General features: G+C 52.1%; 2 protein-coding genes across 2 annotated transcripts; both read left to right on the top strand.

The window, feature by feature from the left end:
- Positions 1–1675: 1675 nt before the first annotated feature.
- On the top strand, positions 1676–8194 carry A1O5_03995 (uncharacterized protein; the record flags this gene model as incomplete). Its single annotated transcript, XM_007744604.1, has 1 exon — positions 1676–8194. One exon carries the CDS (start codon positions 1676–1678, stop codon positions 8192–8194), a length of 6519 nt encoding a protein of 2172 aa, XP_007742794.1.
- A 3914-nt stretch (positions 8195–12108) lies between these two features.
- On the top strand, positions 12109–19192 carry A1O5_03994 (acetyl-CoA carboxylase; the record flags this gene model as incomplete). Its single annotated transcript, XM_007744603.1, has 4 exons — positions 12109–12291; positions 12385–12555; positions 12635–18391; positions 18446–19192. 4 exons carry the CDS (start codon positions 12109–12111, stop codon positions 19190–19192), a joined length of 6858 nt encoding a protein of 2285 aa, XP_007742793.1.
- Positions 19193–19873: the final 681 nt, after the last annotated feature.

Raw genomic sequence — 19873 nt, 5'->3', positions numbered from 1 at the left:
ACACCCATCGTCAAGCTCGTCGAGCTCCCTCTCCCGACACCCCAGCACTCGGAGAATGTTGAGTTGGTCACCTCGGGCCAAGGCGCTTCCACAGAGCCTTAAGGAGTGCTGTAAAGCATCCAGTGCGTCTTGATCTCCTCCAAGGATCTGGTACCTGACTCGGCAGGGGAAGATGTTATCGCAACAACACAACAACCCTGGCGCGCTAGAGCGAGGCCTTTCGGGACTCGGTGTCAAGCAAGTTTGCTCAACCCATGTGCGAAGATGGCTCCAAAACAGTAGCCCTCTCATGGACTCTTCAGTATCAGCAACTCAACCTTTAGCTCTGCTGCCACCTTTCGTCTCCAGGCTTCGGCTATTCAGCGGCTTGAAAGACCTCGGATTCGGGAGCCAGTGTTCCAGAGCCTTGAACCGGTATGGAAGGAGTCTAGTTTCATGGCTTTTGTAACCACCACCAACTGTCCTATGTGCCAGTCTCTTCACAGATATGGAACTTTCTGCAAGTGTCTCCCAGACAAAGACATCTGGCACGACACCCCTCTCAATAAGCAATGTCCTCCTTATCATGCTGTTAGTGCCGGTTGATGACAAACAAACTCACCATCTGTTTGCTGGCCCGACTGCTGAGAGCGTTGGCGTGCTGTCGATCAACGCACGTGGAATGTGATATGTCTTAACAACATTGAGGTTCTTGTTGTCGTCGAACTCGTGTGCTCTGGCCACAGAATTGGGTCATCACCAATAAAGCCACTGGACTGCAGAGGAACTGGCGCAGGTTTAGGGAACAGGCGTTGCACGGTCGCCCTGATGGTGGATGAAGAAGAGAATGACAGCCACAACCACGAGACTGTGATACAATGAGCTCTCTGCGTCCAAGAAAGGGTTGAATAAATGGTCCAAGGCCAGGTTATCCTGTGCAATGCCGAGAGAATGCTCGTCCTTGATGCTTGGCCAGACAAACCGCGCCTCCGGGGTGGAGCGTAGAGCACAATGCACGATGCACGCATCCTGTTTACCCAAAATTTCGCTCTTCAATCTCTCCACCCTCGATCATGGCAAAGACCATCGAAACAACACCATTATCTACGCTTTATTCCTTCAAAATCCTCGTCTTCTGGATCAGAGTCTTGCAAAGACTTCCTCCCCTTCTTTTTGTGGAGCGCCTGTCCATTTCTTCCTGAACGGCATCTCGTTCTCGAGCGCACATCCCCTCGTGGTGTATGGCAAAAATTCTTGCGAGCCTCTGCCTTCAGAAAGCACAGCAAGTCCCAAGAGGCAGCAAGCATTTCAAAATTACCAAATCTCTCCAATCGAGAAGCCTCTTGGAACCCTCTTGGATTGCGAGTCGATTATCTTGCCGCCCAATTCCAACACCGTGCAATAAACACCACAGGATTGTAAGTTGATTCCGGACCGACCTTATATCTTCCAAACTAACTTGCTTAGCAGTTGAATAGCTCCCCCAAGACCGAAAATATCCCACATAAAACCTTTCCAGGCTCACCGGCTGTCAAGGCGCGACCTGTACAACCAAACGTGCTGGAGGCCTCCCACACGTGCTCTGAGACAAGAGTTGCGTACATATCCTTTCAACTTTAGACTGATTTGCAAGGCCTTGAATACAAGGCTCTCGGTGGCAGCACGAAGAAAGAAAATCTGCAAGAGTGTATTCAACATGGATAGCCGGCGAAAGACAACCGCTAAGGCACGTGACGAATTAGTAGAGGTCGCTACCAATTCGTACTCCACAACATACGCTAAGAACAACGCGGCCACCAAGGCGTGGAGGGTGTGGACCAAGTTCAAGGATGGGGCTGAACCAGCTCGGCCCCCCAGGAAGCGCCTGTACGACAATATCGACCTAGCTCCTACAGAAGTGGAAGACACGAAAGTGACCGATAAGGCAGACAAGCCAAAACAGGGCCAAAATGAACTCGACCTGCTTCGAAGCGCCGCCTGGAATCCCGACGATGGTGAGATATCAGCAAATGATGATCCTATTCTACAAGCTCTTCAGCATGCATCAACCGGTGGGGCCTCGCTACCAACTGGAAAAGACAAAGATGCACAGAAAGATGAAGGGAAGAAAGATGACGCACCCGATGCCAACCAGAGGGAGAATCCAACAAACGGACAAAATTGGCTCGACACCACCGCCCCCCCTCTGTCGGACATCCACCGCATCTTCGACTTCATCACCGAACATGCTGTCAGCCAAGGTCTGCTCGAGGCCTGTGAACCCTTTAAGGAATGCGGCATTAGAGTCCTCACCATGTGCTCTGGCACCGAGAGCCCATTTGTTGCCATGGATCTTGTTCGAAAGTCTCTGACCTCCCGAGGAGACGGTGACAGATTCAGATATCAGCACCTCGGGAGCGCCGAAATCGAACCTCCGAAACAAGCCTTCATCGAACGAAACTTTAGTCCACCCGTCATCTTTCGGGATGTGACTGAGTTCGGCCCACATGCAAAAAATCCAGATGATGAAGCTTGCTGGCCGGTCAACGCGTATGGAGCGCGCCAAAAGCCTCCTGGCGATGTCCACATCTTGATCGCTGGTTCGTCGTGCGTGGACTACTCTGCTTTGAACAATTCTAAAGGAGAATGGAAAGGCGAGCGCGGCGAAGGCGAATCAGCAAAGACTATGGATGGTATTGGTGCCTATGCCAAGATGTACAAGCCGACCATCCTCATCATTGAAAACGTCGAAGGGGCTCCATGGGGAGAAATAAAAACCTTCTGGGAGGGAAAAGGCTACGAATCTGTAGCTGTAAAGCTGGATTCTTTTGATTACTATCTTCCACAAACACGTAACCGAGGGTATTTACTCGGCATACACAAAGAGCGAGCTAAAGAGGTGGGATTCGATATCGAGAAAGCTCACAGAGAATGGGTCATGCTGATGGCCAGTTTTCAACGTCGTGCTTCGTCGCCATATTCCGACTTCACCTTCGCCGACGACGACCCCCGTCGACAGCTTGGCCAGCACACTCTCGAGGACAACAGATCAAAGGGGGTTTCGACCGACTGGGTAAACTGCCGCAAGAGGCATGTGGCCGCACGCGTCAAGGATGGGCTGGGAATTGGGACGCCATTCACCAAGCGCCGTGGAAATACCGAACCAAAACTTGACGATTACGCCGATCAAAGCTGGGCAATTCGCCAGAGCAAGAGGGTTCTGGATGTTCTCGACATCCATCTTCTCTATAACGTTGCTCGGCGTGACTTTGACATGCGATACAAGCACAGAAACATCAATATCTCTCAAAATATCGATCGAGATACAGACCGTCGCCAGTGGGGTGTTGTTGGATGCGTTACGCCATTGGGCTGTTTGTTCGACACCCGACGAGGTGCTCCCCTGTCTGGGCTCGAGCTACTCTCATTGCAAGGATTCCCGATCGGAGAGCTTGACTTGGGAAAAAACACATCAAGGCAGCTTCAGGATCTGGCTGGCAATGCAATGTCGACCACAGTCATTGGAGCAGCAATTCTCAGCGCTATCATTGCCTGTCATAAGATTTCGGCAAAGGATCCCAGCATATTTCCGGCGTACGGTGACGAGGCAATTGGCGAAAGACATACACCACGCGATTGTCTTTTAGAAGAAGCCAGCGCTGTCAAGGACTTGAAAGCAAAGATCAATCAGGACAATTTGAACTACAGCGTGCAAAAGTGGACAAATGCTACCGGTCCCGAATCCTTGGACGTGATCATTTGCAAGGCTATAACCCTCCAACCGTTATGTCTTTGTGAGGGCCTTAATCGACGTACCAGACATGAACTATTATTTTGCCCAGAGTGCTATTACATATGCTGCAAGGGCTGTAATAGAGACACGCATGGACACCAGCATCTAAGCCACTTGATGAACGCAGGCCAGCAACGTGACCTTGCCAACACATTTGTGGACTACCTGACTAAATTGCTTCCTCCAGTCCTGCAAAACCGATCCCCGGACGACCCAACACAACTGTTCACTGATGACATTTTTAAGTCCGCAAGAGACCAAATCTTGGAAGCGATCAAAAGTCAGGTGCAATTTCAGGGCATCAAATTTGAAAACTCTTGGAAGGCCGTTTATGAGTCGACGCATTGCCGCCTGGAGCTCGAATTTGTCCAGAAGCGCTATATGTGTAATCCATGTTCAAGCCACGGGGAACCGCGATTTCATCTTGACGCTGGCCCCCAGTGGCTGCTCTTCGCCAAAGCTCCAGCAAATGAGCCTGCAAAGAGTGCAATGCGTGACCTGTTTCGATATCCGATGGCAAGAATGCAACCAAGCAAGACCCTTTTCGAAGGCATCTGGGAATACCGACACGGGCATTCGACAGATTTCAAGCTTCACATCACTGGCAAAGGCGGACAAGTTAAGTCATGGGAGCAGAATCTAGGCATCGAAGCCAAACCCTTTGCGACGTTAAACGCGTTCTCGGCTCTGCAAATCGATCCTCTGAGTGGTCTCAGGGACGATCAGTCTTCAGTGTTTGACGGGATTGTTGGGGAATACAAGCTACTCCAGAATTGCCCTGCTCCTAGCGGCACTTTGCACCGAAGAGTGGTCCCGTCCTCATCTGAAGCACCCACATTTCTATTCCTGAAGTCCGGCCCTTTGAACGACCCGTGCCTCGATAATGTTGTGTTCTCAACTCAACCATGTCGGCGAAGCGTCAACGACGAAGGCGCATTCCTCGCAAGCATCGACGCGTCCTGGAGACCGGTTGCTACAGCACAATTAGCCAAGGGTATGGAAGTCAACTGCCAGTTAATGGATAAATGGACAGAGTCCCCAGAACAGAAGCTGGAGATGCCTACCGAAGCAAACACTATCCAGAGATGGTGTCAGAATCCAGATGCTAGTCCGATATCTCCCAAGAAGTGCGCACAGAGTTACTCGACGATTTTGCTCCTGGACTTGAGCTTTGATACGCGCGCCCAGGAAAGACTACGGTGTCGCCGAGACCTCTGCATTAACTTAGAACGGCAACCCGAAGCATTGAGCGAATTCGGGTGGATCTTGTCACATGCAGCCGGCATCCCTCAACTGGGGAACGGCTGGCAACCCATTGACGATCTCACGATTGATATGTGCACCGAATGTTGCCCTCGGGCACCCCCACTCAGATGGATTCTAAAAAGTACCAAGGCCAAAGAAATGGTTAGCGCCATGGAGAGTCCAGTCGAAGCTGCGAATTATGAGCATCTTCTGAAGTCAAGACCTAAGCCGGCGATTGCACTGTTACAAACCCTCGACGACAAAATCATGCTGAACATAGTGGTCAACATCAAGACACTAGCTCACCGCGCAGTGACGCAGCTATTCCACCACCACCAGCCCGACTCTGCGTCCAACTCTCTGGAGTGGCGAATAGAGTTGTATGACCGATTTGCTCCTCCCCAAGAGTTTGTCACTCTGGAACTTTCGTCGAACGCGGGAGATTTGGTTGATCCGCAAATAAACGATGACTTACATCTAAAGCGCCAGCTGTGGGATTCCCAAACTCGCGCTCTTGCCTGGATGTATTCCCAAGAAAACCAGCCACCACAGTGGAATGAAACGTCCTTGGTCGAGTCTTGCCTGCCTGCACTAGGGTGGAGATTGGAGACGAGAGCACTCTTGCCGAAATTTCAGGTTCGCGGTGGAATTATCGCCGACGAGGTCGGGGCAGGAAAGACCACTACATCTCTTGCCTTGGTCGAGCTAGACTATGCACGATCTGCGACAGCATTCAAAACCAACTCTCAATCGGCAAAGTTTCACTCCGACGCGACACTGATACTGGCGCCCAAAAATATCGTCAAGCAGTGGGCATCTGAGCTCGCCGACACTCTAAATTGGGAAAGACTCGACAGCAGTAGCTCACCCCCAGCGAATAGCCCGTATTACATCATCGTCGAGACAACAGCACAGCTACAGTGGTATTCTCACGAGCAAGTCCGCTCGGCTCGACTTATCCTGGCTTCTTGGGATATGTTCCACGAGGTTGCTTACTGGACCTTTTTGCGCAAGATCGCTTGCTCTCCTTGCATTCCCGACGACCCTGGTCGTGCATTTCAGGAATGGCTAAGCGTGGCTTTGTCAAATCTAACATCGTGCATAGAAGGAATGAAAAAAGGCGAAAAGGAATTCTGGTCCAGATGGGACGATGTGAGATCGAAAACGGAGTCTGAATCAAAATATGAACGGTTTCAGGGTTATGTCTCACGGGCGACGAACAAGGCCGCTATAAAAGCCGACCGCGAAGCCAAGAAAAAGACAAAAAACGCCAACCGTAATGATGAGGATGATGAGATGCCCCAAGACGGCGATCAGGAGAGGGAACGGGTTCCTCGGAATCAAGGTCGAAAAGTCGGCGCAAATACTACCACTAAAAAACCGGCGGCGACAGCTGCAGAAGTCCTTCGCGAAGAACTCGATACCTTCAAAGGCGACCGCAAAATACCTGTTCTCCTGCACATGTTTGCATTTCGAAGACTCATTGTGGATGAATTTACCTATGTCCAAGGCGAAACGTTGCTGGCGCTTCTACAGCTCGAGGCATCGGCGAGATGGCTGCTCTCTGGGACTCCTCCGATCCATGATTATGACAATGTCAACACTATGGCAAAACTACTGGGTACGCGGATTGCGACATATGACGAGAAGGAAGGGAAATTCGGATTTGGAAGGGACCGATCGAAAATGATCAGAGACAAATCTGACGCACAAGAATTTCACTCATATCAGGAGATCGCCTCGCCGGCTTACAAGAAACAAGTGTATGAACTTGCGCAAGATTTTTCTTCCAAGTTCATCCGAAAGAATAAGCCATCAAAGAAGCGTCCCCAGATGAAAAGGATCTTCTACGAATTCGAGTCCACCGCTTCCGAGTTAATCACATATTCGGACGTTAAGCAATTGGCAATGGACCCAGACCGCACATACAATAAAAAGACCACCAAAACCACCAAAGTGAATGGTGACGACCCAAAAGAGCCCGAGAGTATCCGAGACTTAACGGACTCGGTCGAGCGAACGAGCGGGCCGGTAGAGGCCCTGGTCTGTGCGAGCCTAATGTTAAAGGATGTCCAGAACGCCACCAGCGGGACAAGCGGTCAGAGTGAAGACGAGGTGCTAGGAGCCCTCGTAGAGGTTGAACTGCAGAGACTGTCCAATTTGATCGACGAACAGAAGGAGTTTGTTCTGCAAAGAGCGCGACTGCTCTTGCAAGTTCTACAAGAACTCTCCTTCCTCAAGAACGCGGTGCCAGGCTCGGCGGCAAGTTTTGCCAGTTTCATGCAGAACGCCGCCAACGGCAACTTAGCCGACACCGCGGCTCTCGAGACAGTCAAACTCCTCCTCGAGTACTCGCAGGAGAACCCTGTGTCGCCGAGGCGACTTCTTTCAAAAGCCGACGGCGAGGCCCCTTTCACGCTGAATGGGGTCCAAGAAGCCGCTGTCGGCATGAAAGAAGTCGACCTGCGTATGGCCAGGGTCGAGAACCACCTGGAGGTTCTCCTGCGGGGACTCCGCAGATTCCGTTTCCTGGGTGTCGTCAAGGGCGCCTTCGAGAGCACTTCGCCACCGGGCGAATGTTCGACATGCGGCGAGACGCCGTTACACAAGGCAGGGCTTTCGGTCGCAACTCAATGCGGCCACCTCCTGTGCGAACAGTGTCTCTCGAAGGACTGCTGTGAGTTCCGGGGGGCTGGAGACATCATTCCAGTCTCTCTTTTCGAACTCCGCGCGACCCTGGGGGCCCCCGCCTCGGTGGTGGGGGCTAGGATGCGGCTCGCGGTGGCCATCGTCCAGATGGCTACCCAGAATGGGGACTCGGTCCTGGTGTTTGCCCAATTCGAGGGCATGAAAACCGCCTTTGTCAAGGCGTGCCGCGCGGCAGGCATCAATTGCCACGATGGCTACCAGGGCGCTCAGGCGCGGGCGGCTGTGGAAGCCTTCCAGCGGCAGGGTGCTGCCGTCCTTGTTCTCAAGGTCGACAGCCCCGACGCAGCTGGTTGGAATCTGCAGGTCGCCAACCAAGTCCTCTTTCTGGCCCCTTTGGCAGCGGGCGAGGAGGAGCGCACGGCCACCATGCGCCAGGCCGTCGGTCGGTCATGGCGACCAGGCCAGAAGAAGGAAGTACGTGTCCATCTTCTGGCCGCCAAGGCCACCAACGAGCCTGGTGCGTCAGGGTGGCCTATTGTTGACCCGTGAGGAAGGGCGGGCGGTTGCTCTTGTGCGGTGGTTTGGCTCGGGGGGTCCTGGTGGATGGACAGAAGGGGAGGAACGGGGGAGAGGGCGGGGGAGGGGAGGAGGGTGGAGGGTGGAGGGTGGAGGCAGAGGCCTCGTGCTGTTCAAACACTTTCTTGTTTCTTTTCTGTGTTGATCTTCAAATGGAAAAAGGAAATGGACAAAACAAGATTGAAACAGTCTTCAAATGTCCGTTGTCGTGCGCTGAGTGCATCGTGCGTTCCAACTGTTTTGTGCATTTTTGAGCCATGTCGGCGTCCCGTTGCATCTTCATCTGCGGCTACTGTGACATTATTTTGTCCATGATCGTGCGCTGAATTCAGCTAGGGAAGGGCTGGTATGACCAGAGCGGCCGCGCATGTGCCACGGTGCTCTGATGGGGTCTTGGTTTGTTTGATGACGACGGCTTCGCACACTTCCCATTTAACCCCTGCTCCCAGTATCTCCCATTCGACCTCCGCTGACATCGGCCTCGTAAAGATGATACGTTCGTCCTGCTTACATCGTCACAGACAAGTTGTTCAAAATTCCCGCCTGGGCTATGAACCGCGTTGGCAACGGGATATAACCCATTCGTCCTCCAACCACATCGTTATAGGCGAGTCTTACGATGCATGGATCCCTTGGTCCCCATCACTCTGGAAAAATTGAGACTCATCCTCCGCTTATCAATCAACGCTGGAACTTGCACATGGACTACATTCGCTCTCTATTTACAATGCCCTGGGCATAGTGAGTGCGGCCCTCTGGTCACATCGCTGCGGGCTTCTCATGTATTTCATTCGCCCTCTGCTCATATAGTTGTGGGTCATTTCATGTGCTGTATTCGTGCCCCGTCGATACTCCTTATGCTGCGGTTGATACGACACCTTCGTCCTTCACTCACACCATTGTTAAGGGCTCGACGTTATCGACCGTCGGACGTTGTGCAGATAGTTCCACATTCCACTGTTCTTGCCCTGCCTGCATTTGAGCTCTGTAAACTTTCCATACAGGTTATTGTTAAGGCTATGGTTGGCCGCCACACTCAGCATTCCCTCGTGTTGAGTTCGTCAAATGGTGTATGCTAATCCAGCGTATATCGACCCCCATCCACACAGAATGGGACATGGGCAATCAAAAGGTGTTGTCATTTGTAGCCATTGTCGTCTGCAACCTGGACCATGATTGTGCAAATAACGTGAAAACTTTCAGAAGTAAAAGCAATCAAAATAGAAGCTCATATCTGACTTCAATTTCTCAAGCCAGCTGAGGTCCCCATAAGTGCGACAATCGTCGCCCCAGTGATCCATCAAACAACCAAATTATGATTTTTGGATCACCGTATATCACTTCTACGGCTCTTTCTGGAGGCTGATTGTATAGAATGGCTTCAACTGAGCTCACCCTACCGGTCTCGGATTTTCGCTGTCGACGCAACCCCTGAAATCGACACAGCCTCGTACTGGCTTATCATCTGGTCACATGACCACAAAGGTTGCTGGGTCATCTGATGCTCGGCAGCCTTTCCCAAAATACATACCAACCGAATATCAGGACGAACCTCAGCAGATGAGATCACGACGCCCTATACCAAGTACTTCGAGATACTGAGGCGAGAATGATATTTCCGATCTCTTTTGCTGCATATCCGCAGTTGATTCTTGAGCGCCGCGCATGAATTCTCGGGGTGTTCCTGGCGCTGTTCTAGCGGCAACAACCCCCTTTTTTTCATGGCGTTTTGCGGCTCTCCTGTGTCACCTGGTGCTCCTGTCCTTGTCCTCTCCAGACCCTCTGCCCGAGTCAGGTAGTGATTTTCATTTCATTGAATGGAATATGCCCTGGCTGTCAACGGATTTGTCGTTTCACACCCACCAGCCTCCTTTCTCACCCTGCCGATTCCGCACATATCGACCATCAAGCGGTCTTCGTATTTCGTTGCACCCTCTTTTTCCTCTAGTTAGCCCCTGAACCTTGCTTTGGGCAACAGTCGCGTCGAATCTTCCTGTCTCGAAAAATAGGAAGCCTATCTCAAGGACCGCCGCAAGGAAGGGACGATCATCGCCCCCTTTTTTTGAGCAATAACTCGATGGGCTATGGAAATCGCGATTCTCGAAGAAATTTCGCGCTCGATCGACTCCACCGCACGCCAGATTGATCTTGGGCTAACCGGACTGGATCCGAGGCGATGCCGCAGATGGGGAAGTGCTGCCATTCTGCTGGGGGCCCAACACCAAATTTAGATCCCAATCTGAGTTCTGCACTTTCGCCATGCAATAATTCTGCATGCGGTGTCGGGGGCCAATTTGAAGTGCTCGCTCGCACTCAGATCTACCTTAGTATCGCAACTCTCGTGCCATGACCTACCTCTTACATCTCCACGTGTTTCCACCGACACTGACACGGTCCTTTCTCGGTCATCTTCCTCGTCACACCTTTCTTTCGCTTCCCGCCCGGAACATTCTCTCCCTTGGCTTTCCCCGTACACCCGGGAGTCTTCCACCAGCGAGACGGGAGGAGTAGGAGCAATATATACAAGTACAAGAGCGGATCAGCGTTGGGCGTCGGTGGGTTCTTGGGCAGGGCGAAGAAGCCACCAAAAACGGACTCCGAAATTGTATGGTTGACTGGGGCGGACTCCGCCCTTGATGCGGCACATCGACCATTGGATCTCGGGATCAGGCCCTCCCCTGGATGTCTTGCTACAAGGTTGTTCAATCCATCTTGGGCGCCAGCGGTACTAGCTGAGGCTGAGAGATGATAAGGGAGAGCTACACAAGCGTCACGATAGTCGCCACAAAAGCCACTCGTAAATGGTTTGCGGTAAAGACAGATATAGATACGATATACGAAAATGACCCATCTGTGCGACGTGAACCGTGATGTCGCTCTGGCCCCCTTCCCGCCCCAGTTGGCCAGGAAATTTTTGTTGGATGTACTATCGTTGACTTTGATTTTCCATCTACCCGGGGGATTCTTGGGGCACGAGATGCATTAGGACTATTGGGTACGGCGAATGACCTCGGGACGTTTGCCAGGGCATCGTTCTGATGGCAACATTCCGACGTCATTTGCCCGGGCCTCAACAAAGCGACTGAAGAGAGATTTCGAAAAAATTTCTGTTGTGAGTTGGGGATGAGAGATGGGCAAGATGGGGAGTGGGCTTCGGGTTTGACTGGCGGGACAATCAAGCGGGAAAGCTAGCGTGGGCCACTAGGCCGCCGAACAGGCCCTGACGCTTTCAGTGACCGCCTCAGCGAATAGATCGACGGTTGTGGCGAGGCTAGGCTGCCCCCGCTGCCCAATCACCCTCCAGAGATTTCCGGTTGGCCCTGCTCAGCGATTCATCTGCGGGCGCTGGGCTGCGAGGGCTGCTCCCAACACCTGAAATCCTGATGGCCCGGAGGCTCACAGAGAGGAGCTTCAGGCGTTGTTTGGCTGCGGCCCGCCTAGAGATCCAGCTAAACCCCGTTGTGTAGCACCCGCTCCATCCAACAGGCCCAAAACAGCGTCAGGGACACATCTCAGCAACGTCGTTGTTCTAATATACCTTGCGCCTTCGTGTGTGCCTCGCTCACACACTGCACTACAATTTCCCTCCTCTTCGACCATCGCTGACTTTCTATTTCTTCTCTCCTTCCGCCTCCTTCTCTTCGGTCAGAAGACTTTCCTCTCCACTCGTCCGACCTTTTCACTCCTTACCTTCGCCTGCGACAGTATAGACTTCGGGCAATCCAATTTGGGACATCGGTAATATTGGCGTAATCCCGGTCTCCTTTTTTCGGTCCACAGAGCTCTACACGTTCACCTGTTCCGTCTCCTTTTTACGACCGCGATCGACCCTCTGGCAAGAGCCTGCCTCCTCAATTGCATGAGATAGACCTTTCTCCCTCACCATCATGGCTCCCGCCGTCAACGGTATCAATGGCACCAAACCCTTGGCCAACGGCACACCCAGCTCGTGGCAAGCAAAGCATAATGTGGCAGATCACTTCATTGGAGGGAACAGACTAGGGAAGGCTCCTCCGAGCAAGGTCAAGGACTTCGTTCAGGAGCACGATGGACACACTGTCATTACCTCAGTAAGTGGACTTCTGAGAGAGAGAGAGAGAGAGAGAGAGAGAGAAAATCCGTGTGTCTGTGCGCAGCCGCAAGCTAATAATGCTGATTTTCAGGTGCTCATTGCAAACAACGGTATTGCAGCAGTCAAGGAAATCCGCTCCGTACGGAAATGGGCCTACGAGATGTTTGGCGACGAGCGGGCCATCCAGTTCACTGTGATGGCCACGCCAGAAGATTTGCAGGCAAATGCGGACTACATTCGCATGGCTGATCAATACGTCGAAGTACGTGAGCCACGCAAAAAAAAAAAAAAAAAAAAAAGAGCAAGAACAAGAAGAGTAGCGCTGACGTCTTTGACAACAGGTGCCCGGAGGCACAAATAACAACAATTATGCCAATGTCGAGCTGATTGTTGATATCGCCGAACGGATGAACGTCCATGCCGTCTGGGCCGGCTGGGGTCACGCGTCAGAAAACCCCAAATTACCTGAATCCCTAGCAGCCTCGCCCAAGAAGATTGTGTTTATTGGCCCTCCAGGGTCGGCAATGCGATCTCTGGGTGACAAAATTTCTTCCACAATTGTCGCGCAGCACGCAAAGGTGCCCTGCATCCCCTGGTCAGGAGAGGGCGTCGATGAGGTAGAAATCGACAAAGACGGTATCGTGACTGTCAAAGATGATGTCTACGAGAAAGGCTGTGTACACTCTGCAGAAGAAGGTCTGGCAGCCGCCAAGAAGATTGGTTTCCCCGTGATGGTCAAGGCGTCCGAAGGTGGTGGTGGCAAAGGTATTCGAAAAGTCGAAGATGAGTCGCAGTTCGTGGAGCTCTACAACGCTGCCGCGAATGAAATCCCGGGATCTCCAATCTTTATCATGAAGCTGGCAGGAAACGCCCGTCATTTGGAAGTGCAGTTGCTGGCTGACCAGTATGGCAACAACATCTCCATCTTCGGCAGAGATTGCTCCGTTCAGCGAAGACATCAGAAGATCATTGAAGAGGCTCCCGTCACCATCGCTAGCCAAGACACCTTCCGTAACATGGAGGCTGCGGCCGTCCGCCTCGGTGAGTTGGTCGGCTACGTCTCTGCCGGTACGGTGGAATACCTCTATTCACATGCAGACGATAAATTCTACTTCCTGGAGCTGAATCCCCGTCTCCAAGTCGAGCATCCTACGACTGAAATGGTCAGCGGCGTCAACCTACCTGCTGCTCAGCTGCAAGTTGCTATGGGTCTCCCGCTTCACCGCATCCGTGACATTCGCTTGTTGTACGGAGTCGACCCTCACACGGCGACAGAAATCGATTTCCATTTCAAGAATGAAGCCAGCTTGAAGACCCAACGACGACCCCGTCCAAAGGGTCACTGCACAGCATGCCGTATCACCTCGGAAGATCCGGGTGAGGGATTCAAGCCCTCGAGCGGTACTATGCACGACCTCAACTTCCGTTCGAGCTCGAACGTCTGGGGTTATTTCTCCGTCTCCTCGAACTCTAGCATTCACAGTTTCTCTGACAGCCAGTTCGGGCATATTTTCGCCTACGGTGAGAACCGATCTGCTTCCCGCAAACACATGGTTGTCGCTCTGAAGGAACTGAGCATCCGAGGAGACTTCAGAACTACCATTGAATATCTCATCAAGCTACTCGAAACTCCCGCTTTTGAGGACAATACTATTACCACTGGATGGCTCGATCAACTCATTTCCAACAAATTGACAGCCGAACGACCTGACCAAATGCTCGCCGTTCTCGCTGGCGCTGTGACTAAAGCCCACATTGCCAGCGAGTCATGCTTCTCTGAGTATCGCAGAGGACTCGAGAAGGGTCAAGTGCCCGCCAAAGACGTCCTCAAGACAGTCTTCCCAGTTGATTTCATCTATGAGGGTCATCGGTACAAATTCACCGTCACAAGATCCAGTCTCGATAGCTATCACATTTTCATCAACGGGTCAAAGTGCTCCGTTGGCATCCGCACTCTCGCAGATGGTGGCCTGTTGATGCTGGTTGCCGGTCGATCTCACAGTCTCTACTGGAAAGAAGAACCTACGGCCATCCGCCTGAGTGTTGACAGCAAGACTTGCTTGTTGGAACAAGAGAATGACCCCACGCAGCTCCGAACTCCGTCTCCCGGAAAGCTCGTCAAATTTACCGTTGAAAACGGTGCACACGTCAAGGCCGGCCAGGCATATGCCGAGGTGGAGGTCATGAAGATGTACATGCCTCTCATTGCTCAGGAGGATGGTGTCGTGCAATTCATCAAACAACCAGGGGCTACTTTGGAAGGTGGCGATATCCTGGGTATATTGGCTTTGGATGATCCCTCTCGGGTCAAGACCGCGGAGACATTCACTGGCCAATTGCCAAACCTTGGACCCCCTCAGGTCATGGGTAACAAGCCTCCTCAACGATTTGCTCTCCTCCATGGTATCCTCCAGAATATCCTGATGGGCTTCGACAACCAGGTCATCATGGCCTCGACATTGAAGGAGTTGGTGCAGGTATTGAGGGACCCAGAGTTGCCATACGGCGAATGGGCTGCTAGATCATCTGCTTTGCATTCAAGAACTCCGCAGAAGCTGGACGCTCAGCTTGAGCAAATTGTTGAGCGAGCACATTCTCGCCAAGCTGAGTTTCCGGCGAAGCAACTCCAAAAGGCCATCAACCGCTACATTGAGGAGAACATGTCCGCAAACGACGGAGCCGCGCTTCACTCCACTTTGCAACCTCTTGAGGATGTCTGTGCAAGATACGCCGATGGCTTGAAGATCCAAGAATACAACGTCTTCATTGGGCTTCTCGACCAGTATTATCAAGTTGAGAAACTGTTTGCTTCTGGCACCGCTAGAGATGAAGACGTGATCTTGAAACTTCGGGAGCAGAATAAAGATGATCTCTCCTCAGTGGTTTGGACTGTCCTCTCCCATACCCGCGTGTCTGCCAAGAACAATTTGATCGTCGCCATTTTGGATCTTTACAGACCGAACCAACCAAATGTTGGAAACGTTGGCAAATACTTCAGACCAGCTCTGCGCCGACTCACTGAGCTCGAATCACGTGCAACTGCGAAGGTTGCGCTCAAGGCTCGCGAGCTGCTCATTCTCTGTGCCCTACCTTCTCTGGAGGAGAGAGCGTCTCAGATGGAGCATATCCTCAAATCTTCCGTGGTTGAATCCAAGTATGGAGAGACCGGCTGGGAGCATCGGGAGCCGGATCTAGACGTGTTGAGGGAAGTAGTGGACTCTCGTTACACCGTCTTTGATGTGTTGCCCCTCTTCTTCGCTCATCATGATCCATGGGTTGGTCTCGCCGCTCTCGAAGTGTACGTGCGACGTGCCTACCGTGCCTACACTGTCAAGGAAGTCGAGTATCACAACGATGTTGAGCCGCCATTTTACCTCTCATGGGACTTTGTCCTTCGCAAAGTTGGACAATCAGAGTTCGGGCTGCCACTCGCATCTTCATACCCATCAGGACAGGCAACTCCTTCGCAGAACGGCAATCAGTTCAAACGTATTGCATCCGTCAGTGACTTGTCATACCTCAACAAGCTGCAAGGAGACGACGAGCCTTCCCGCAAGGGTGTCATTGCCCCTTGCCACTATCTCGACGAAGTCGATGAATGTCTCGCTCGCGCCCTCGAGGCATTCCCCAAGGGGGCGCTAGAGAAGCGCTCTACTACACAACATCTTATGCCGACCCTCGACAGCCAGAGAAAGCCACAAAGGTCGGAAACCCTTGAAGACGAGTTGACCAACGTCTGTAACATTGCCGTCCGTGATATTGAAAACCTAAGCGACGAAGAGATTCTGAATCGTGCACAAAGCTTGATCGACGAGTACAAGTCGGAATTGTTGGCTCGCAAGGTCCGTCGTATCACCTTCATCTGTGGCCACAAAGAAGGTACCTACCCTGGATACTTCACCTTCCGTGGGCCCACGTACGAGGAAGACGTGAGCATTCGTCACAATGAACCTGCCCTTGCTTTCCAGCTTGAACTTGGAAGGTTGTCCAAGTTCAAGATTAAACCGGTCTTTACAGAAAACAGAAATATCCACATTTATGAGGCCATCGGCAAGGGCGACGATAGGGACAAGGTCGTTGATAAGCGCTACTTCACTCGTGCTGTGGTTCGACCGGGACGTCTCAAGGATGAGATCCCTACTGCCGAGTACCTTATCTCGGAGACTGATCGATTGGTCAACGACATCTGCGACGCTCTTGAGATCATCGGCAACAACAACTCTGATTTGAACCACATCTTTATCAACTTCACTCCGGTGTTCAATTTGCAACCTAGAGACGTGGAGGAGCAAGTTGCAGGCTTCTTGGAACGCTTCTCTCGCAAATTCCTCCGCCTTCGAGTCACTGGCGCGGAGATCAGAATCCTTTGCACAGACCCCGAGACTGGATTGCCATATCCTTTGCGCGTCATCATCACGAACACTTCTGGATATGTCGTCAAAGTTGAGACATATGTCGAAAAGAAGGCGCGCAATGGCGAATGGGTATTTGAGAGCATCGGTGGCACCACCATGATTGGTGCCATGCATCTGCGCCCTGTTTCCACACCTTACCCAACCAAGGAGTGGTTGCAGCCGAAACGTTACAAGGCTCACCTTATGGGCACTCAGTATGTGTACGATTTCCCTGAGCTGTTCAGACAGGCCATCTACAACAGCTGGAACAAGGCCGTCGCGAAACATGCTCCGCTCGCTGAGTCCAAACCGGAGATTGCGACTTGCCTTGAGTATAACGAGCTGATCCTCGATGATGGTGATAATGTCACCGAGGTGTCCCGTGAACCGGGTACTAATAATTGCGGTATGGTCGCTTGGATTTTGACCGCCAAAACTCCAGAATACCCAAGAGGCAGAAAATTCATCATCATTGCCAACGATATCACCTACCAGATCGGCTCTTTCGGCCCTGTCGAGGACAAGTTCTTCAACAAGTGCACAGAATACGCCCGAAAACTTGGTATTCCCCGTATCTATCTTTCCGCCAACTCTGGTGCCCGTATTGGTATGGCCGAGGAACTTATTCCTCACTTCTCTGTCGCATGGAACGACGAGTCGAACCCAAGCTCTGGCTTCAAGTATCTTTATCTGACTCCTCAGAAGAGAGAGTTGCTGAGCAAGACCGACATCATCACCGAGAAGATTGTCGAGGATGGCGAGGAGCGACACAAGATCACGACCATTGTTGGTGCCAAGGACGGACTGGGCGTGGAATGCTTGCGTGGCTCTGGTCTCATTGCTGGGGCTACATCTAGGGCTTATGAGGACATCTTTACCTTGACTCTTGTCACCTGTCGATCCGTTGGCATCGGCGCTTACCTGGTCCGTCTTGGTCAACGTGCTATTCAGATCGAAGGTCAACCAATTATCCTGACTGGTGCCCCTGCCCTCAACAAGGTGCTGGGCAAGGAAGTCTACACTTCAAATTTGCAGCTCGGTGGGACCCAAATCATGTACAAGAACGGTGTTTCCCACATGACTGCCAGTGATGACTTCCAAGGTGTCGAGAAGATTGTGGAATGGCTGTCCTTTGTCCCCGACAAGAAGGGACAACCAGTTCCAGTCAGCCCGCCGTCAGACCCCTGGGATCGCGACATCACATTCTACCCACCGAAGGGACCTTACGACGTGAGGCACCTCATCGGTGGCAAGGAGGATGAGGAAGGTTTCCTGTCTGGTCTTTTCGACAAGGACTCCTTCCAAGAAGCTCTAGGTGGCTGGGCCAGAACCGTGGTTGTGGGTCGTGCTCGACTGGGTGGCATCCCCATGGGTGTGATCGCAGTTGAGACCCGCACTGTCGAGAACGTCACGCCTGCCGACCCTGCAAATGCTGACTCTATGGAGCAAATTGTGCAAGAGGCGGGGGGTGTGTGGTTCCCCAACTCCGCCTTCAAGACCGCACAAGCCCTGAGAGACTTCAACTTTGGAGAGCAACTCCCATGTATGATTCTTGCCAACTGGCGTGGTTTCTCTGGAGGTCAGCGAGACATGTACAACGAGGTGCTCAAATATGGTTCGTACATCGTCGACGCCCTCGTCAAGTACGAGCAGCCGGTCTTCGTCTACATTCCTCCTTTCGGTGAGCTCCGTGGTGGTTCATGGGTAAGTTTACATCCGTCCCATATTCTGCCGATCAATACTAATACATTTTGCTAGGTCGTTGTTGATCCAACCATCAACCCTGAACAGATGGAGATGTATGCGGACATTGAGTCGCGTGGTGGTGTTTTGGAGCCGGAGGGTATTGTTGGCATCAAGTACCGAAAAGAGAGACAGCTGGAGACCATGGCCCGCTTGGATCCCATATATGCCGGACTTAAGGCTCAGTCTCTCGCCAAAAACTTGAGTGCTGAGCAACTCAACGCTATCAAAGCCAAGATGACTGAGCGTGAGCAACTCCTTGGACCGATCTACCTGCAAATCGCCCTCCAATTCGCCGATCTGCACGACCGTGCTGGACGTATGCAGGCCAAGGGAACAATCCGGATGCCTTTGGAATGGAAGAATGCCAGGCGTTTCTTCTACTGGCGTCTTCGAAGGAGATTGTCTGAGGAGGTCCTTCTCAAGAAACTTAACAGCAGCTTGGCTGCAGGCCAGGCTCCGGTGACCACCGTCAATGGCATGACACAAAGAGAGCAGAACCTAGCCACACTCAAGAACTGGTCTGGTCTGTTGGATGCCGAGTTCGAGAAAGATGACCGCAAGGTGGCTGAGTGGTACGAGAGCCACAGGAAGGAGGTGTATGCCAAGATTGACGCCGTCAAAACAGAGGCGATCAGCAAACGGGTCGCCGAGTTATTGATGGGTAACAAGGAAGGTGGATTGAAGGGTGTTCGTGAAGTATTGAGCCTTGTGCCCACGAGTGAGCGGGAGCAGTTGGTCAAATACTTGACCGGTGCATAAGGGCTGTAAAGAGTATAGATTTGACGATGGGGTTTGGTTGGCATGAATCTTGAAACGCCAGAGGGTCATGAGGGAAGCTTTTTGAGCGCAATGGGTCTGGCTAATCAGGAGGGGACTTTCTATGGTCTTTCCGTTTTGTTAGTTTCATTCGCGAATACATAGCATGTTAAACGCGGAGTTGTACACTACCATGTGTCTTGTTACTTCTTGTCATTGGTTAACCGTGGACGTTGAGCATGGACATGCCATCGAGATTTCAACACAAGAACAGGGCAAGCAATGAGATTGCCCCTGTAACTTGCAAGGCTCGGTCAGGCATTACTTGCCCAGTCTCGTGGTTTCGCGCGGAATGAACACCATGGTTTGAGCCTCTGCCAGCCAGTAACGATCCGTGCTAGAATTGATGCTGCTGACCACGCTCTCAGCTGAGAACTATACGAATTCCCCCACTTCGTATCCTTTTGAACCGTCCTCTTGACATATCCTCGCCGGTCCGGACACGATAAATCTGCTCCAGCAGGGACTTCGGGCAGACTTGATTGGTATGAGCGCCTTGGCCGTCCAATATGTTGTGTTTCCCAGGGACACATTCACGCAGACCCCTCACAGCGCGCGGCCTGAACCAGCTTTACCGGCTGGACAGATCGTATTTTAAAAGGTCCAGAATGACCGACCTTGTGG

The sequence above is a fragment of the Cladophialophora psammophila genome (assembly GCF_000585535.1).
Source record: "Cladophialophora psammophila CBS 110553 chromosome Unknown aczJe-supercont1.5, whole genome shotgun sequence".
Classification (NCBI taxonomy): domain Eukaryota; kingdom Fungi; phylum Ascomycota; class Eurotiomycetes; order Chaetothyriales; family Herpotrichiellaceae; genus Cladophialophora; species Cladophialophora psammophila.
This window is presented reverse-complemented; position numbering and strand designations above follow the sequence as displayed.